Source organism: Gymnoscopelus microlampas, assembly GCF_963454915.1.
Source record: "Gymnoscopelus microlampas genome assembly, chromosome: 12".
Taxonomy (NCBI): Eukaryota; Metazoa; Chordata; class Actinopteri; order Myctophiformes; family Myctophidae; genus Gymnoscopelus; species Gymnoscopelus microlampas.
The window spans coordinates 29,988,615-30,008,065 of NC_139949.1; the positions used below are offsets into that span (position 1 = coordinate 29,988,615).

Here is a 19,451-nt window from a genome sequence, read left to right on the forward strand (position 1 = left end):
CACCGAACGCCTACAGCCCCACACAACGAAGCGACGGCCATTGAAATCAGCGGACTGCGCCCGCTCGCTCCACACACACACATTCTTCCACTATGCTCCTCACCCAGCCAGCAACAACAACAAAACAATATTACGGCCTACCTTTCTTTGTGGTAAACTGTGAAGAATAATATTGCAGGACTTCCGGTTTAGCGAGTAATGGAGTAGGACGCAGCTCGCGGGAGTCGCGGCCTACTGCGCGAGCAGAAGCCTCGGATCATGGTAGTGGCCCTGTCCCCCAATCAACGTGCTTTCAGCATGAATGACAACAACAAATCTACCGGATGTACCATCTCAGAGTGTTATGTAACACGGAATGAATAGCTTAGCACTTCCGGTGGTTCCTTCACAATAAAGGTTGCAACAAATACACACACCATGCAATGAAATAATTACATGCGTTTCTTGCAATTGCAATTACATTTATTATATATGAAATGAATCACAACACCCCCTATAACATAAAAAAACGGTCAGTGGTGGAAAAAGTCCTCACATTTTCTACTTAAGTAAAAGTATCAATACTGCAATGTAGAAGTACTCTGACACAAGTAAAAGGCCTAAAGTACAAAAGCATTGCCATCAAAATATACTTAAAAATTCCAAAACTACAAGTACTAAAATGTTAGAAAATAGCAGATCATCAGGCTCACAACGCGTCGCCATGCGTTGTGAAAATAGCAGATCTACAAGCTCACAACGCCTCGCGATGCGTTGTTAAAATAGGGAGATGGAGAGAGAGAGAGAGAGAGAGGGACGGAGAGAATACTCAAATACCTTGAGTAAAAATACTTCAGAGTACTCAAAATGAGTAAAAATACTTAAAAGTACTGAAAATGAGTAAAAATACTTCAAAGTTGAAAAAAAGAGTAAAAATACTTAAAAACTGATAAAAACACTAAAAATACCTAAAAGTTGATAAAAACAGTACAAATACTTAAAAATTGTAAAAATCTGTAAAAAATACTTTAAAGCTAATAAACTAATTAAAACACTTTCAAGTAAATACATTGAGTAACAATACTTAAGAGTACTTCAAATGAGTAAATACTACTACTACAAATACTCTTTTAGTACCGCCTCTTTTACCGCCTCAATAGAGAGTCGCAGTTCCCGCCCACTTCCTGGTGCCTTCCTATAATATTAAAAAAACAGCCGAAGGGGTCCGCCATGTTCCACAGGGGTCCGCGGGCCCCCAGGGGGTCCGGGGACCCCCAGGGAAAAAAAAAAAAGTAGAATCTTTTTTTTTTTTTTTTTTAACTTTAGGAAAATTTTGTCCCACGCTTTTGGAACCCCAAAATAAGCAAACGAACCTAGAGCCCCGTGCACGGCTAGGGGCCCGGCCGCCCATAGGGCGGCCGGACCTCTAGTGATGTACAGTACTGTGCTTTAGTTAGCTCTTTCACAGCATGTTTAAATCACCAAAGAAAGGATATGCCTTATTCTTTGGTGATGTGAATTACTATGGATATCTCTCCATACGTACATTTACGGAAAATTATTGAAGGGTAATTCTAATGCCTCTCCGATTATGCAATATACCTGTTGTCCGGGTACCTGTTGTACCTGTTGTCAGAGGACTAGTGCAGTACGGTAGTACCCATTTACTTAGAGGCCTGTCTATGATGTCGGTACCGAGGTGTCATATTGATGACGTCATAGAAACCCCATTCAAACTTTAAAATGTTCATCCTAATATGGACATGTTTGCCTGAAAAGGGATCTTTGAAACGTTTAATTGTTTTAGAATAGTACTCCCTTAAAAGTTCAGAGATTTATAATGGCGGTCAATGGAAGATTTTGGGACCTCAAAAAATACGTTCACCTAGAAACTCCATTCACAGTTCAAAAATCCCACCTTACTGTGGGCATGCATCCTTGAGATGTTTTACTTTGAAATGATTTGTAGTTTTTGAAATATTTAACTTTAAGCGCTCAATGCATTGTCAATGGCAATGGACATTTAAAGGGGGAAAAGTACAAACTTTGGCTTTTACCGTTATCTAATCTGTCATTGAAGACCACACAAGTGAACAGTTTGAGTAAAAACCACTGTGGTGCAGTGGTTTAGATACAGGGCTTGTAACCAGAAGATTCACGGTTCAAAACCAACTAGGACATTTTTCCAACTTCTACCTGACTCTTGCACCTTCAAATCCCACACATGCTGATTTGCCATTTCCAGGATTTGATTTCCAGGATTTGAGTCTTGAGTCCCAAGACTCAAGACCCAAAAGAGTCTTTGAGTCGAACCAATTACTCCCGCGGAGACATCAAATTTCTCTTTTGGGCCTTAAGTCCCAAGACTCAAGGCCCAAAAGAGAAATTTGATGTCTCCGCGGGAATAATTGGTTCGACTCATGACCCAAAAGAAGGTGAACTGACTGTAATGATTCAAAATGTCATATGATCATGGATCTCCATGTATGGGTATAAAAGGGACACAGACAGACAGACAGATACAGAGATCTTCATATATGGGCCTAAAACAAAGGGACACAGACAGACAGACAGACATTTTGCAGAGATGTGTGGATTTATAGGGAGTCCTGGTCAACCACTGATCTGACTGACTTCCCAATCGGCACATCTCTCCCTCGGGTCCTTGGCCATACACACGGCAAGTTCGAAGTCAATCGGTAGGAAGGTTCTAGGGATATGCAAGGGACACACGGATATGCAGAGATTCCGTGCATCTATAGAAGGATAGATGTTATATTTACACCCCTGGAAACTATAGAATTCTTGTCAGTTGACAACACTGTACTGTATATCACCACCTTGTATCCACTTGTAGTTCATTATGTGCTCCATGATTTGGATCTCAGGAACATTTACCAGAATTAGCTTCCTTTCTCATGATATCATGGGAACATCCTGGCAGACTGTTCTCCTGGTCTGGGATTTCCCTGGCAATGAAAAGACTCAGCAATTGCTGTCTGCATTGATGGTAGTCCATATAACTCTTAAGTCAAAGAGTTTCAATATTTTCCATGCATTTTGATTTTGCCATGTAACAAGCGTCTGTAAAACGTAGTAATAAATGTTGAGTGACAACGGGATCTTTGCCAGGTAAAGGCATCGTCCTACACCCAGGATTGTGAAGGTTACCTTTGAAATTAATTCCATTACAGATTACAGATTTCTCTCCTAAAATCTTTGATTGCTTTGCTTTCTGAATAAATGTTTTTAAAGGACAACTTTGTTTTTTTTCCAACCAAGGTTTATATTTTAGCTTGTAATTAAAGTAAATAAAAGATGAGTGTTATTTTTTTTTTCAATTACTGCTTTCTATAGTTTAGCAATTTTCGCGATATTTTTTTACAGTGGGCGTGGGGCATTCTGTCCGGTGGCTAAATATGCCTTTTTTACACAATAAAAAAAGGTCCTGTGGTCTGTGATGGCCAGATGTGAGTTATTAGGGGCTAGAAGAGCTACTGTAAATAATAATAAAGAAAACGCTGGGTTATTGTGTAAAAAAATACATATTTAGCCACCGGACAGAATGCCCCCGCCCACTGTAAAAAAAGATCGCGAAAATTGCTAAAACTATACAAAGCAGTACATTTTTAAATTTTAACACTCATCTTTTATTTACTTTAATTACAATCTAAAACATAAATCTTGGTTGTAAAAAAACAAAGTTGTCCTTTAAGTGAAGTAGCTTTGATGATTGTGCATACGCACCCAATAAAACAGGAATCTTTTACTAAGATTTCTTCAATAACAAGGTGTTTGTTTATTGTTTATTAAAGGCACAACAATGTAGCCAGTACATAACATTATCTAAATTAAAACTACCTGCTTGGATGTATTTGCTCCCTGCACACTTCTCTGAGCTTTGGCTGCAAGATGCAAGCATCTGATGATAGACCAGGTAGAGCGCTGTTTCTCAAATAGTGGTCCACAGACCACTAGTGGGTCCACAGCATAATTACCAGGTGGCCTGGTGGTCCATGGGGAAATGTTTAAAAATAATTTAAAATACGTATTGTCAAAAAAAATGTAATAACATTTCAAGCCCATCAAATTTAAGAAACATTTTGAAGTTGATGTTACTCGGATTTTCATAAACATCTGTGAGAATCATCAACTGGCTGTCCCAATAAGTTAACCACTTTCAAATTGGCCTCCCTATTTTTGGCCATATTATGGTGAACATTTTCAAAACACAATTTTTACAAAATTCTCAAAACTTTTCAAAAATACAGAAAATAACAGTTTTATATGCATAACATGTTGTGTGCTTTATAGGCTATTTTATTCAATACTGTCATATGACGAATGCTATATTCGAAAAGGTCAAGGGTCACGGTCATAATCAAGGTCACGGTCTAAATTGCTTAATTGGACATATAACAGGAACAGAAAACAATGAATTAATGAGAATTATTAAGACAAGCAACTTGCATAAAACTGTAGAGTCAGCACTATTATGAGGAATATGGTGCACAACGCATAGTGAGCTTGTCGATCGGCTATTTCCACACAAAACTGTCAAACAACAAAGTGTAAAATACGGCTTAAGTGGTTTAAGGGTTGAAAAGGCCAAGGGTCAAGATCATAATCAAGGTCACGTCAGAAAACAATCAATCAAACAACCAGAGTGTTGCATTGCAAGAGCTGTTGTTGCGACCGGGCTTGCACCTCCAGATGCATTTCATTAAAAGTGAAACCCCAGAATCTAAACATTCTGCTGCACATCTGGCCGAACTGCTGCCAGAAACAATGCATGAAAAAAAAAACAATAAATTACAGAAAAACAAGCATCAGGGACAAGCTACTATTTGTTGATTTTAGGTTAGTGAACTACGAGCATGGCTAGGACCGTGGCTACACCCAGCCCAAAAACAACATACCCATCATATGCTGCTGAGTGCTGACTCTACAGTATTATGCAAGTTGTTGGTCTAAACATTGTATGATGGAGAATGAGTTCAAAGAGTCCTTTGGTGTAGTTATTTTGGATTAACCCTTAACTTATGTTTTTTTAACTGAAGATATTTCGCTTAATACCACATCAAGATTAATAAGCGATTACAATGACATTTTGTGTATTATCTCCACCAGGGAGCTAAGAAATGCTTAAGGAATAATGCCGTTCAAGTAATAATCCTGAAACTGGAAAGGACACTGATATCTGGAGTATGGTTTTGGTTGTTGAAGCTTACCTTGCATCTCTATACTGTCGCACTGACTACAGCACTGGTTTGGAGACAAAACAAGACTTGCCTGCCAAATCTGGAGGCATGTATCATAAACAACAGTGTTGTGAGTCAGACTTTAGTTAACTAGTCATACTGCAAAAACAACAGATGTCTTTTATTTGAAGGGACGGGTCAAGCCACGGTACCAGTCAGAGATGATACTACGCTCAGTGACCACAGTAATGCGACTTATAGAGTCAAGCTAAACTAGACCACAGCTGCAGCACCAAGAAGTGGGGGAATAGTATGGGGGAATTCCATTCCACTTGGAGACCAATGTATGCACACATCCACGCAGAAACGTTTTCCCAGATATAGCGAAAAGTCAAATCATGAGATCATCCTCACCTGGGGGTTTAAGTTAACAAGGATGACTGCACCACATCTTAACATAATATTCGGACTCTCCAAGCTTTTGAGGTAAACCTCTATTATAGCGCCCATGTTGGATGCATTATCAGTGAGCTTAATTAAAAACAGAGTACCATGCTGCATTTCTGCAGGTTATTAGAGTGTGTCGTCATTAACAACAACATCCAGCAATACTACAAAACTGAGTTTGACACAAAAAATGCACCATTGTGCACAAGTATTCCCAACCCCTGCTTCTAGGATTTGACCTTTAGATCAAGCTTTGTGAGTGAATCTGGTTCCTGTTAGTAGTGTGGCCTGTATTGTACTGTGCAGATGTGCAATGAGAGGAGGCCTTCAAGGAATTCTGACACCCCTCCTCAATGCCCTACTTCCAGCTGCGTACAGTGGAAAAAACTGGAGAGCTTCGAGGTCTGGAGAACAAGAACACATTTCAATCACAATACTGTATGACTTAATGCAGTAACAGTTCTCCCCACCCACTCATGTGCTGCCCTATTTTACTCGATGAGGGGGCACAGACGTTGACTTCAAGCACTAGCTAGAGTTGGCATGAGAATGAACCATAGGCGTTCAACAGAAAGAGACAACTGAAACATGTTAGTAGACCTACGGGATCTGCATTCTACAGTTGTAGATAATTCTAAGTGTAAAGAGCTGAACAAAACCTTGTTGGCCCTGGTAAGTGGAGGGAGTAATATGATACTACAAGGTTGGGAGGTGAATAAGGGTTGATGTTGACCTCATTCTCACCCCTCCTTGGGACCACTGTCTGAGTCCAACCATCAGTCACTCTTAGGTCTGGCAATTATCTGCTATTTCTGACCATTGACCCCTTCACAAGTTCTTGCAAAGTTCACCCTGCATTTCTGCCACACCAAATGAAAATTGTGACCAGAGACGTTGACATGATCTGATAAAGCCGCATTTCATTTGTCTACACAGATTCTTGGACGAATGGGAAATATTGTGGAAAGAATTGAAACTTTATTATGCTTTATCTGATGAAGGCCTTATAGTAGGCTGAAATGCTATGTCTGTTTTTAATGTATTACAGTACGTGAATGAGATGGTTTTAGCTACCGTGGCGTGAGCAAAATGTCTTTCACTTGGTTGCACCTGCTCACAGCCAGTTGATCGCCACCTCCTCCTCTACAACTGACTTTAATGCGCCATAACACACAATATACTGTGTACAGTACTTTTATTGGCATGTTTACACACCATATCAACTTAATTAAACGTATTATCATTGTCTAACTGCAACTAAAACGCACCTACAGTACCATTGGTCAGCTCAGTCAATCAATGAGTGAAAACAATGGATCAAACCATGTGCCACAATGCAATAACAGATTGCAGTTTGATGAAGATCCATAAAGTAAAGGGATTAGGAATGTTCATATTTACGTATCACTTGTATGGATATATGGAGTCTGCTGTCTTGATAAAATAAAATGGATTCCAACCACAGATGGTTTAGACGTTAAGAGTATAATGTATACATTTTCATGGAACCTTGTGTGGAAATGGGGGTCATTGTCTGTAAGACACTGCTATCATATAAATCCTGATAAATAAATAAGAAATAACTTTGCACCTGGAAATTCTGTACTGGTGGTTTTACTTATTTACCAAGTCAAACATATACGTACAGCCGAAAGAACATTAATTTGTATAATTTTGTCTAAAGGACAAATACTGTCAAATACTGTCAGGTGTAAAGGCTAAGGTGCTGTATTTTTGCGTGAAAACGTTGCTTGCTTTTGCAGCATTCCATGGTGTCTACTGATTTACTGAAATGTAAACTTACACTGAGAAAAGCAAACTGTTTTTGTCACCGATGGTCAAGTAAGGGATTAGCAACAGTAATACCATTACTGTAAAAATTAATCTGTCCATATCCCCAATAGATCATTTTATTTTTCACAACTTCTAGCAGTACACCAACAGCACTGATCCTATGGAAACTTGGTCTACAGCTCCCTCTGTAGGATGTCCAACAATCACATTACCGAATAACATGACAAACTGTTACCTGACAAGAATGTGGTTTGCTGTGTTGTGTTTGTGGTACGTATATAGTCTGCACGCATGCACTGCACGCACGCACGCACGCACGCACGCGCGCACGCACGCACGCACGCACGCACGCACGCACACACACACACACACACACACACACACAGACAGACAGACAGACAGACACACACACACACACACAGGATGGATGTATGGTACAAGTTGTGTTGGCTGTAGGCCAAATAATAATTAGATTAAAATTATACAATGCATCAAAAACTAACCAAATAAGCTTGTGATGCAACACACAAGGAAAACAACCACACTGCATGTGAGAAGTCTGCTAACCTTCTGCTGTCCTTGAATCTGTTGTCTGGGACGCAGTTACATTCTCCCAAGCTACATCTGCACTCTCTCCTGCACACTCTCCTTAATTTGTTTTTATTAGACAACAAATCAAAGTTAAGTACTGGATATCAACTCTTTATTCCAGTTTCCATTGATCAAATAATGGTAAAAAACAAAAACAAAAAAAAACAACGACAAAAAACACAAGTATATGCTGTATAAGTAATTAGGTTGACTTTCTTTTTCCCAAGTTGTGTTATATATGTTCTTGTGTTATACCTGGAATTTTCTTCAATTAGACAACGATTAAAAGTCAGTGCTCAGCTTCAATAATTCATGTTAAAAACCATAATCCAAGTCCGAAATCTTGTTTTAATCATGGACTCAGACCTGACTTTCATCAGACCCATTAAGACAATGAAGACAATTACAAAGTCAGCCTACTATCACCTTAAGAAATATTAAGTAATAAGGGACTTATGTCAGTAGGATTTGGGAAAACGTGTCCATGCATTCATCTTCAGTAGACTCAACTATACTGTAACGTAACGGTGTCTTTACATGTCTCCCTAAATAATTGATCAAACAGCTGCAGTTGATTCAGAACTCTGCAGCTTGAATTCTCACTACTAATACCAAGAAATTGGCTCACATCACTCCAGTTTTTAGATCTTTACACTGGCTCCCTGTTTGAATTGACTTCAACATACTACTGTTGGTTTATAAAACATTGAATGGTTTAAATATATTTCTGATCTTGTGAAACATCATGAACCGTCCAGGCTGCATGTCTGCTTTCTGAATCCAGAGTCAGAACCAAACATGGAGAAGTAGCCTTCAGTTATTTATGCACCACATATCTGGAACTAACTCCCAGAAAACTGCAGGCCTGCTACAACTCTGTTGTTTCAAATCAAAGATGAAAACGTTTCTGTTTGCTGTTGCCTTTTACTGAGGGTTTATTCCCAACTTATTTTAAATAGTTTCATTTAATTGTATTCACATGTCCTTTTATGCCTTTCTTTTGTCTGTCTTAATGCTCTGTGTTAAAGCTCTTAATGTTTTGTATAAAGCACTTTTCCAGTGGAAAACACATCCAAAGTGCTATGGTTATCTTAGGTTAGGTGTTGAGGCTTTCTGTAAATGAACCCTTTTTTTGTGGTCATACCTGTATTACAACTTGGCCAGCCTTGGCACTATCTATAGAGGTCAAAGGACTAATGTCCTGGTCTGGTGGTTCATTGACCTGTCTGCCAAGTAAGTTGATTGTGCACACATCTGATTCTTGCACACACTTAACTGACAGATACGCCATCCTTAAACTCCTTGTGTCCTTCATGGTCCTTCTCTGCATCTTTAGACAGACTGCAGCAGGAAATTCTGGAATACCTCATCAGAAGACTCTGGAATCAGGAACTCCAATAGCAGGTCACAGATGCAGAAGATGAGATGCCTACAGTACGAAGCAGTACAGAGACGGGGTTAAATAGATTGGCATCTATTTTAAACTCTTAGTATTCAATTAACTCATTATTTTGCTGTGTGTACATCTCACTTGTTAATGCGATGGTCCTGTAAAGACTCTAGGATGGTCTCCAAACTCAGTCTGTACTTCTCAGTACCCAGTATGTCAGTAATGGTCTCTGTGTGGGAACATAGAGGAATGTTTGACTACAACTGGACCATTTTCCAAAGCATACGTGTTTGTATGATTTTTCAGGAAGCCATTGAATTCTGTTATTTTCGGTATGGTATGAACATCAACTTGCAGATACTTGAAACTCGCTTGAGATACAGTAGGTGAACATTATGTTATCATTGCATTTTAATGCATTGTAAAGCAAGGAATAAAATTCAATCCAAGACTTCTTAACCAGGAATGTTGTTTGGTCAACATTGACTCAATTATTAATGACTAACTAAGGACAACATGTAAACAAATGTAACATTTGTACTCTCTTAGGGCTAAATGAACACTTTGTAAATACCTGGGAGCAGCTGCGTCAGGCAGTCCAGACACTGTTTCTTGGTCTCAGCTCTCTGTGTGGCGCTGCGCTCTGGCCGGGGATGAGCAGGCAGCATGCCACCAGGCCACACAGCTTCCTGCATCACCTGCAGGTAAATCACCCAGCAGGGAGCACTGGTGAGGTGGGCCATTCCTACATCCACCCATCTGAGACACAGATAGTGGCACTGTAAGTTAACAGGTTCAACACAAGAGGACGCTTGCATGCAAGTGTCTATACCTTTATCTGCTAGACATCAACAGCAATGGTATGGTGCACTGTGCACTGCACACGTTAACAACAAGAGAAAAAATGCTCCTGTCCTCGGATCACAGGTCTCCGCCAGATCAGGTAGGTTATAGTGGGCCAGTAATGTTTGGAATGCACCATCACTTGATCTCTTGACTATAGAGATAATGTGTACCGATTTGCGTGATGTTTGGACAAAATTTGTAGGAGTAATATAAAATAACTGGTGGCGCTATAATAGGGCAATGTTAAGAGGGTGGCATTTGGGCCCGTACGGCTGGTGTAGCGGTCTGGGCACCTAGGCGTGTCGCGGGTTCGAATCCCGATCCCGACAACCTTTGCTGTGTGTCACTCCCCATTTCTCTCTCCCCATTTCCTGTCAGTCTACTGTATACTGTCAATAATAAGTAGAAAAAGCTAAAAAAAAATATCTTAAAAAGGTGGCGGCCCATGTGAAAATTTTGGGGCAGAGGTTCTGCTCTGGCATCCAGGGAGTGTGTGTGCAGTTTCACTGTGGTCAAGACAACGGTGCCAGAGATAAGCTGTTCACAGACACACACGGGCGGACGGACGGACTAGCTGACAGACAGACAGGGCACAAAACATAGTCTCGGTATATATATATGTGTGCTGTACATGCAAGGATACATGGAAAAGGGACGTGCACAAGGTTAAGCAATAAGAGAGTTCTTGCATGCATGTGCTTGGTCTTTCACTCACTCACTCACTCAAAGCACAGAAAAGGTTTTAGTGCAAAAAAATGTGAATGTTTTCATATTCAGTAGTGTTCTATTTATCTTCACTCCCTTTCCCTCGATGGAAGATAGGACTGCTGAACATTAACACAATGTTATGTTAACACGATAGACAGGAATATCCTAGATATTCACAGACATGCTCAAAGAAAGGATGAAAAATCAAATTTAAAGTGAAATGAGTTCTGTCCATGATGTAGGTACTTGGACAAACAGAGATTATGTTATGATACTACTATTATGATTCTACTATTCCTCTTATTATTTATTTATAATCTTTTTTATTCCTTTTATTGTTATATGCCTTATTATGAGCTTAAATTCCTTGTTATGCCTTATGTACTTCTAATTGTATTTGTGTATGAAATGTACAATACAATACAAATAAACCTGCCTTGCCTTAGTATATTAGTAAATAAAAAATAATATTATTATTTTCCAGACGCTAACATTATAAGCAATTGGATGTGGCCTGTTCTCCGTCACTAAGCATAAGCAATCGTACCACAACACTTAACACAGACTAATGAGACTATATGTTATAACATAAACTTTTTTTGCGATAAGAGGAAAATCTGCCTTGTTAATAGACACATTCAGCAGCCAAAGACACACAAGAATACAATTGTAAAAATAGAAATAGTTGACTTCTGCATGCAGGACAATGGGTGCTTATTAGAGGTGATCTGAACAATGATCATGCAGCACGTGCTACAAACCTCTTAGCACCTCAGGACACTCTTCCTGTAAAAATAACAGAGGGGGCAGTGTCTGAACACTCAGCCTTTGAAGATAATTGAATACCTGTTAAGAAGTGTCAACTGATAATCAAATAATCCCCAAAGGAGCTTGTTGGAAACACTTCAGTATGCATTCTTTATATTGTACTGTATGTTGTTAGGCGTCATTCAACAAATCAATCAATCAATCTCATCACTTATGTCACCAGAGAGCGAGGCAACAAATAGCAAATACAGTTTGTATACATAAATAGGCAGTTATCAGGACGACACTAAGGGTTAAGCTATTAGTCCTCTGCCGTTTGTTGCAAGAGGCTGATGCAGCGTACAGTATAAATCAGGTGCAACGTTACCTTTCAATGAAGGTGCCAAAGAGTAGTCTAATGGTCTTCTGAATGTTTTCAGTGCATAGCCAGCTCCACTGGTCCTTCATCAGCAGACAAAGGATGTTCAAAACCACATCTGCCACTGCTGTGTCTGTAGATAGACAGACAGACAGACAGACAGACAGACAGACAGACAGACAGACAGACAGACAGACAGACAGACAGACAGACACAATTGAGCCGGGTATTGAACCGGGTACCATCTCATTTCCAGACGGCTCCTCTATCTCCTGAGTCACTGCCACCCCACAGATGGCATATCATATAGATAGATGGAAGGCGCAATAAAATACATAATATGGCCGACTGGCGGCAGAATAAAAGGAGATTGTCAATGGTTCACATTTAGCCATTATCTCCACCGCAAGTGGGCTGATACTGTTATTCAGTTGAGTGCTACTGTATTCCATCTTCCTGTATTGGTTACATGTGAGGCAACGTAAAAGATTCAGGTGAGCCAACAGCTACATACTGTGATGGAGACCAGTGATGATCAACCATGTTAAATTTTATCCTATATGAATTGAATACACAGGGCCCCAATGGAAACAATCCATAGCGCTTTCTTGGGTTCAATCCTTTTATCATTGTATTTGTATTAAACTGTACTTTATGTGCTTTCTTTGCAAACTGTTAATAAAGTATTCAATCAATCAATCAATCAATCAATTTCAAAGACCCTCAGTTTGATATGTATTAGACCACAGACCTGATACAAAATCTACTGTAAAGTGTATTTTAACTTTGAGAGTGTAAATATGTACCCATAAGGGTCAATGTGGTTGCATTTGTACATTCTACAAACAGACATGTAAGGTCCCATTTGGTTTCCAACTATCAAACTTTAGCTGGGGGCCCACTGGAACCCCCTCAAGGACCCCCTGGGGTTACCTGGACCCCACATTGAGAAAAACTGACAAAATGACGCAACCTTTTCCAGATGTCTTCCTGTCTTTGCCAAGCTGCTCACAGTTCTGCTTCCCATCCCTAGTCTCCCTCCCATTGGATCCGCCACACACCAGCCTCTCCTGGTCCTTGATGAACCTCTCCAGTCCAGAGGGGGTCAGGCCATTGAGCACCTGCACGGCCAACCACCAAGCAGACGAACATCATTTGTATCTGGCATTGGTGGACAGTAACTAGGTACATTTACTTGAGTACTGCACTTACAATGAGTCTTTTTTTTTAGTATCTGTTCTTTAGTTTATGTATTTTTGGATAGTACAATATTTGCTCTGAAATGTAGCCTAATTAATGGACTTTCACTCCACTACATTTCAAAGCAAATATTGTACTTTGACTCTTTGACCCACATTTGAAGTCAGCTTTATAACATCCACTGAAGGACTGTAACTTACAGCGCTGCCTTCACTAAAGCAGTATGTCACTTTAGGCTGCAAGTCAGCTATGTTGAGAGAGGGAGCAACTTTGCTGGGGAAACGGAGCCTCCTGCTGCATGAAACATAAAATGACACCCAGACAGCAGTTCAAATGCAACACCTTAATATAAAACGAGACAATACAAGAGAAAACAGACAGTAAAATGTGTCCTTGAGTATTAGAGTACTTCCTTTAAAAAAGGGGCTACTCAACTAACTCAAGGCTGATTTTGCCTATTTTTATCTCTAGTATCTAGTCTTCACTACAGTATCTAATGTGGAATAAGAGAGGGACTTTAGACAAAGAGGTCTCACCTGTATCTCCTGCTATCTCCTGCTCTGGCAAAAGGCTCTCCCTCGAGGTCCTCTGTCGGGCTCTGAGGCTCAGGCCGTGGGAAGGCCGTCTTCAATGTGTCTAAAGCATTCACCACCATCTTCGGAGGCAGTCAGGTTGGATAATATATGAGACAAACAACCCTGCCTAATAATCTGACATTGATCAAAGTCCACACCTTGCAATTATATAATAGTAACACAGTTGTTGTGTGCTGTATAAATTCAATTAAGATATGTTAGTACACATGAACCTTTGTCTCAGCATTAATCTGAATTTGACTGACATATAAAAGCATACAGTGTTTAAACAGGTGGTCAAACCGTTCTGTCTTTGTTATGAAATACATATATACTTTCTATATAATAGAATGATTTGTAATTTGATCTGAATGCCTAGTTTCAGCTTTTTCTCTAATGTTCTTCTAATTACCATGGCATGGAGCATTATCTTCATTAAACCTAGTTAGATTGTTTTATTTTTTTACCTTATCAATTCTTGACAAACTTTTTTCAAAAGAAGAGCATGATTCTGCATTGAGACCTAGGAACTCCTGCATCTCCTCGCTGTTGGCTGTTTCAGGAATGCTGTTTAATTGCTATATAGAGAAAATACATCAGTCAAACTACAATAACACAAAAAAATATTATTAATTTAATTTATTGCGTTGGTCATACTTTAAGAAATGTATCCAGCTGGCCTTTACGAGCCTCCACCTTCTCAATATCTGCGTTGCCAAACAGGAGGTCAGGAAAAAGCTTCTTTGGGCCTCTGACATCTGAAGTGCATAACAAGTAATAAGGAAATCATTTCTGAAACAATAATTAATCAGTCTGTAAAAAACATCAATATAGAGAGTGAATTTTGTCTTACTTTTCATGACCTTCTTGAGTTCTGGCTTCTCCTCTAAACGAGCTTGCAAGTTGAGGAACTCACTGTATCGCCGGTTGACAGTGTGATGAGCCACAGGTTGCAGGTCCATTACAGTCTCATACTATGAAACACAGCCCCATGCATTAGTGCACAGTCAAGTGTTCAGTGAATAATATATTAAATACTATTCTTAAACACACAAACACAAAATTATGGGCTTTAAATAGTATTACCTTCACAATGTATAATGTATAGGGGTGTGAGCCAGCACCACGTGCCTCTTTGGAGGTGAGCGTGCCAGAAATGTGGACATTCTGTATGTTAACAGGTGCAACTGGAGGACTGTTAGAGGCATCAAAGTTATATGGCGGAAGACAAACTGAGGGTTGCTCTTGGCCTATGCCTGCTGGCCAATGGGAGTCCTCTGTCACCACCACTTTGGGCCCCAGAGACCTTAGAGGGCCGAAGCAGCCAGAAGCGCCATCGTCTGTTAAAGACATCACATTACAGAAACCGCCTGGAGGAGCACAGTTGCAGAAGCTTTCTGCCTGCTCATCTTCTGAGTCTGACTGAATTGAAGACTCAACAAACAACTTCTGACACTCTGACGACTGGGGGTCATGGTCGGGCTCTGGGCTCTGATAAAAGCAGTTAACTCGGCATGGCATGAGCAGACCTTCATGGCAATTTTCGCCTTTACAAACACTAGTTAGGCTATCCATGCTGTCCAGTGAGGAATCTATCTTCCAAAACAGATCTTGGCTGTACAGATCAGTGGGATCTGAGAGGGTTTTGGTGCTAAGACCTATTTGGTTAGACGAGAGTGAGCTGCAGCTGACCCAGGAATCATCCTGGGTCTGACTTCTGTATAGAGTTGCTCCAAAAAGCTCATCCGTGGCAGTTTCCTGAGGTTCTCGGGACTTGGTGAATATGTCCACAATGGTCTGGTTGAGCCAGTCAGGATCAGACACCCTACTTATGAGGGGCAACAGTACATTGCAGGTGATGAGCTCTGCTACCATGCATCCTCCACTCCTCGTTTCCATGTTGGGATACGGGACAAGCACGTGCAAGACAAGATACACCAGAGCTCGAGAGTAGCTGAGCTCGGCGGTTGCACTCCTCAGGGCAGGATGGGGTGCATCAGCTCGACTGTACAGTTGCCAGAGGCTGATGCCGCTGTCTTTCTGTGTCAACGCCGCTCCCGCCTGCGTCTCTCTTGCCGTCATGTAGCTCTGCAGGTGGCATCCGTACAGCTCGAGTACCCTCTGGAGCAGTGCTTTCCTGTCGACGCGCCGCGCACGCTCCTTGAGTTCCATTACCGACTCCAGCATGGAATCACGCACCACTCGCTCAAACTCGCCCTCCTCCTCCTCCACCACGGTGCGGTACCACGAGGACACAAAGTCACGCATGGCTTTGTGGACGGCGCTGTGGATCTCGTGGTTCAGACGTCGCTCGTGTTCGGGCGAGGGCAGCGGTGGCTGCATGTTACCTACAGTGGTGGAAAAAGCACTCAAAGGTTTTACTTAAGTCGTATCAATGCTGCAATGTAGAAGTCATTTGTTACATGTACAAGTCCGGAGTTCAAAATTTACTTGAGTAAAAGTACAAAAGTTTTGGTATCAAAATGTACTTAAAGTACCAAAAGTAAAGTACTGAAATGTTTGAATCTACAAGCTCACAACGTGTCACGATGCAACGCGCTGTGAGCTTGTAGATCGGCTATTTTCAAACGGCCTAGGTATAAAATAGGGCTAAAGTGGTTAATGTATGTTTTATAATGTAATATATTTATATCTGCAAAGTAACTATAGTAACTAAAGTTTTCAAATAATTGTAGTGGAGTAAAAGTACAATATTTGCCTCTGAGATGTACGTCTAGTGGAGTAGAAGTAATTGGATATACTCCAGTAAAGTAAAAGTACCTCAAAATTGTACTTAAGTAAAGTACTTTAGTAAATGTACTTAGTTACTTTACACCACTGGTTACCTAGTGGAACAAAATGCTCCAAGTGCAGCAAGCTGTTAGCATCCAGCAGAGCACGAGACCCAAGCCAACCCCCGAGAACCACCAGGAGACTGGTGAAGATGCAGAGGAGCCAAACGTTCACAAGGAGATGGAAGAGGACCAGCCATGCTAACAGAGCTCCAAACCCTAAGAGCCTTCGCTGGCCAAGTAACTCTGAGAATGCCCAGTAATGAGAACTCTTGGAGGAAGACATTAAAGTGTGTGGATTGCTGTGTCCTGAAAAGAAAGAAAAATAAATTATAAGTATGCTATATATAGCCTGGACAATTAACCTGAAAATATAATGAAACCGATATTTAAGAGCAATAACAGACTTGTCACCAAATAATCAAGAAGCAAGTTTTGGAGGTGCATATTTAAGAATTGACACCAAACTGTTAAGTCATTTTAAAATGAACTCATAATTCATGTTGTATCATATCCATTGTTCAGAATAAGCATGATGTGTTCATCTTCCTGGATCCACCAGTCATTAGATTTAAGATGTCCTGTGGGAGATGGGTTAGCCCATGGTCACCTCAGTTACTGTGTAATATATTACACAAATATATTTGCGTTATATGCAGAGGAGAACCTTAGACAAAAATAGCAGATCTACAAGCTCACAACACCTCGCAGAGCAAGGTGTTGTGAGCTTGTAGATTTGCTATTTTTGGCAAAGAGGTTTGGTGCTTCATCTGTCTCTTAGGTGGTCCTTGGCCTGAAAAACGTTGAAGACCCCTGAACTACACCCCCTAATTGAGTTGAACATAATGTTGTCTAGGCCTACTCATATCCTTGAGTAGGCATAGACAACATTATGTTCAAAAAATGATAGCTTAGTTTAGTCAAAGGGAAATGCTTGTATAGCATATTAAATGCCTATAGTTTGGTCATGCTACCAAACTATAGATACAGTAGGCCCATTGCAGCTAAAATTGAGATAATAATGAATTACCTATTTATTTGATCAGTATGCAATGTAGGCTAGGCTATTCACATTTTAGTGATGCTAAGGATTCTTCATAGGCTATTTCTGTCGCCATCTGTTGTCCTAAAATGACAGATACAACCTAGATAAATCCAAGTCCACTGGCCACCTATAGCCTATATAGGTTCAATAATTAGCCTATTAACATTAACCTTATCGAAATATGATGACGAGGGCGCTAAAAGTAAGAGCGGGGATAAGCAATGTATATAAAAATTACGGTGATAAGGCTATAGCTTATTTTTGGAACGACATCATTGGATAAAATACCACGTGCACGATGCACATACTGTATAGTGTTATAGCCAGCAGAGTTAAAAGATCATCAGGAGGAATATCCATAGCTAGTTTATTACACACAGTAACGAAAGCCATCGGCCTATGATTGGGACATTGACACATACCTGACAACAATCGATAGAAGTATGAAAGATGGAATAGTAAACAATTCTGCCTCAAGAATCCTCATGGACAAGCTCTGACTAATCTTGTAGAGGAGATTATCTGGGTCCAGATGGAACCCTATCGTTTACGGCCCATAGGGGGCGGTGTCTGCTTGACATATACCGTAGCATGAAAGCACCTGTTACTTAGCCTACCGAAACATTGATCGATTTTCAAGACTAATATTAATCTAAAATATTGGATTTTAAAACTATAACAATTACAGATGTAGGCCTATAAGATTTTGAAGAAAGAAAGACAAATAATTAGCCTATCTGGTTCTGGGATCATAGGCTGCAGGCTACATAGGCTACAGGCTAAAAATCAGCATTACTGTTGTATAGATCATTTACTAATTAGACCAATTTACTGCATGGGTTAGATGGGATAAATAACTGACAACAGCAATGTTTGTATTTTACACAATCTTAATCATATTTTAATCTATTAATAAATATGATAAACAAGGATAGGTAGAGATAGAAAATAGCCATTTCTCTTACAAAATCAGCCCTTTACATTTAAAAGAAAAAAACAGATTTTAACAAAAATGAACAATTCTGCATAATCTAGAGAGAGTTAAACAAATATTTATTTGTTTAACTCTCTCTAGATTATGCAGAACCTAATTATTTTTTAAACTGCGGGGCAGAACAACAAGTGGGGCAAGGGGAATTTCACTTTCACTAATGCCAAACAAATGCCCTAGTTAAAAAAAAAAAGAAGAAATGTGCCTTAGGGAGATGTTTCAACACCAATTGGGCTACACAAGAGATCAGACATTTCTCAACCTTCCAACAGGAGGCTATGACTAAAGATCATACAGGTCAACAACTGCCTCTCTGACCACAAATCAATCTGTTCATCTCTGTTCATGGAGAGACTTTCCCTATCCATTGGGTGCAGAAAGAACCAGGTGCGTTTGAACTAAGAACCATTATACCACTGACAGTAGCCTACCACAAGAGATAGGTCAGACAGATAACTAACCACCTGACATCCTATTATGATGCTTTCAAAGAAAGAAACAACAAAAAAAACAGGTCAGATCATTATCACATGTGCATTCCAGGTCTTTGTTCCCTTGACAATGCTGTACTGAGCTAAATGTGTACTCAAGAAAGTATGTGTCCAACTTCTCATTCATCTCTCAAGTGTCATAAAGTGTCACTTACCACAATACAATTAGCAAATTAATACATTGTAGCCTACTGTGGATTTAAACAAATAAACCTGGATTTCACCTCACCAATCACCACCACACCCACACGTTAACTTGCTATTATGGCAGCTAT

The 19,451-nt window shown here is 40.1% G+C and overlaps 1 protein-coding gene across 1 annotated transcript; it reads right to left on the minus strand.

Annotated features, from left to right (window-relative positions):
- Nucleotides 1-9,283: 9,283 nt before the first annotated feature.
- snx19a (sorting nexin 19a) lies at nucleotides 9,284-16,935 on the minus strand (the record flags this gene model as incomplete). The annotated part of the gene is given in 13 exon segments (XM_084074239.1): nucleotides 9,284-9,353; nucleotides 9,355-9,441; nucleotides 9,544-9,631; nucleotides 9,977-10,161; nucleotides 12,092-12,215; nucleotides 13,056-13,203; nucleotides 13,483-13,576; nucleotides 13,819-13,937; nucleotides 14,325-14,435; nucleotides 14,515-14,615; nucleotides 14,711-14,831; nucleotides 14,944-16,205; nucleotides 16,704-16,935. Coding segments are annotated over 13 exon segments (2,742 nt in total).
- Between the last annotated feature and the right edge of the window lie 2,516 nt (nucleotides 16,936-19,451).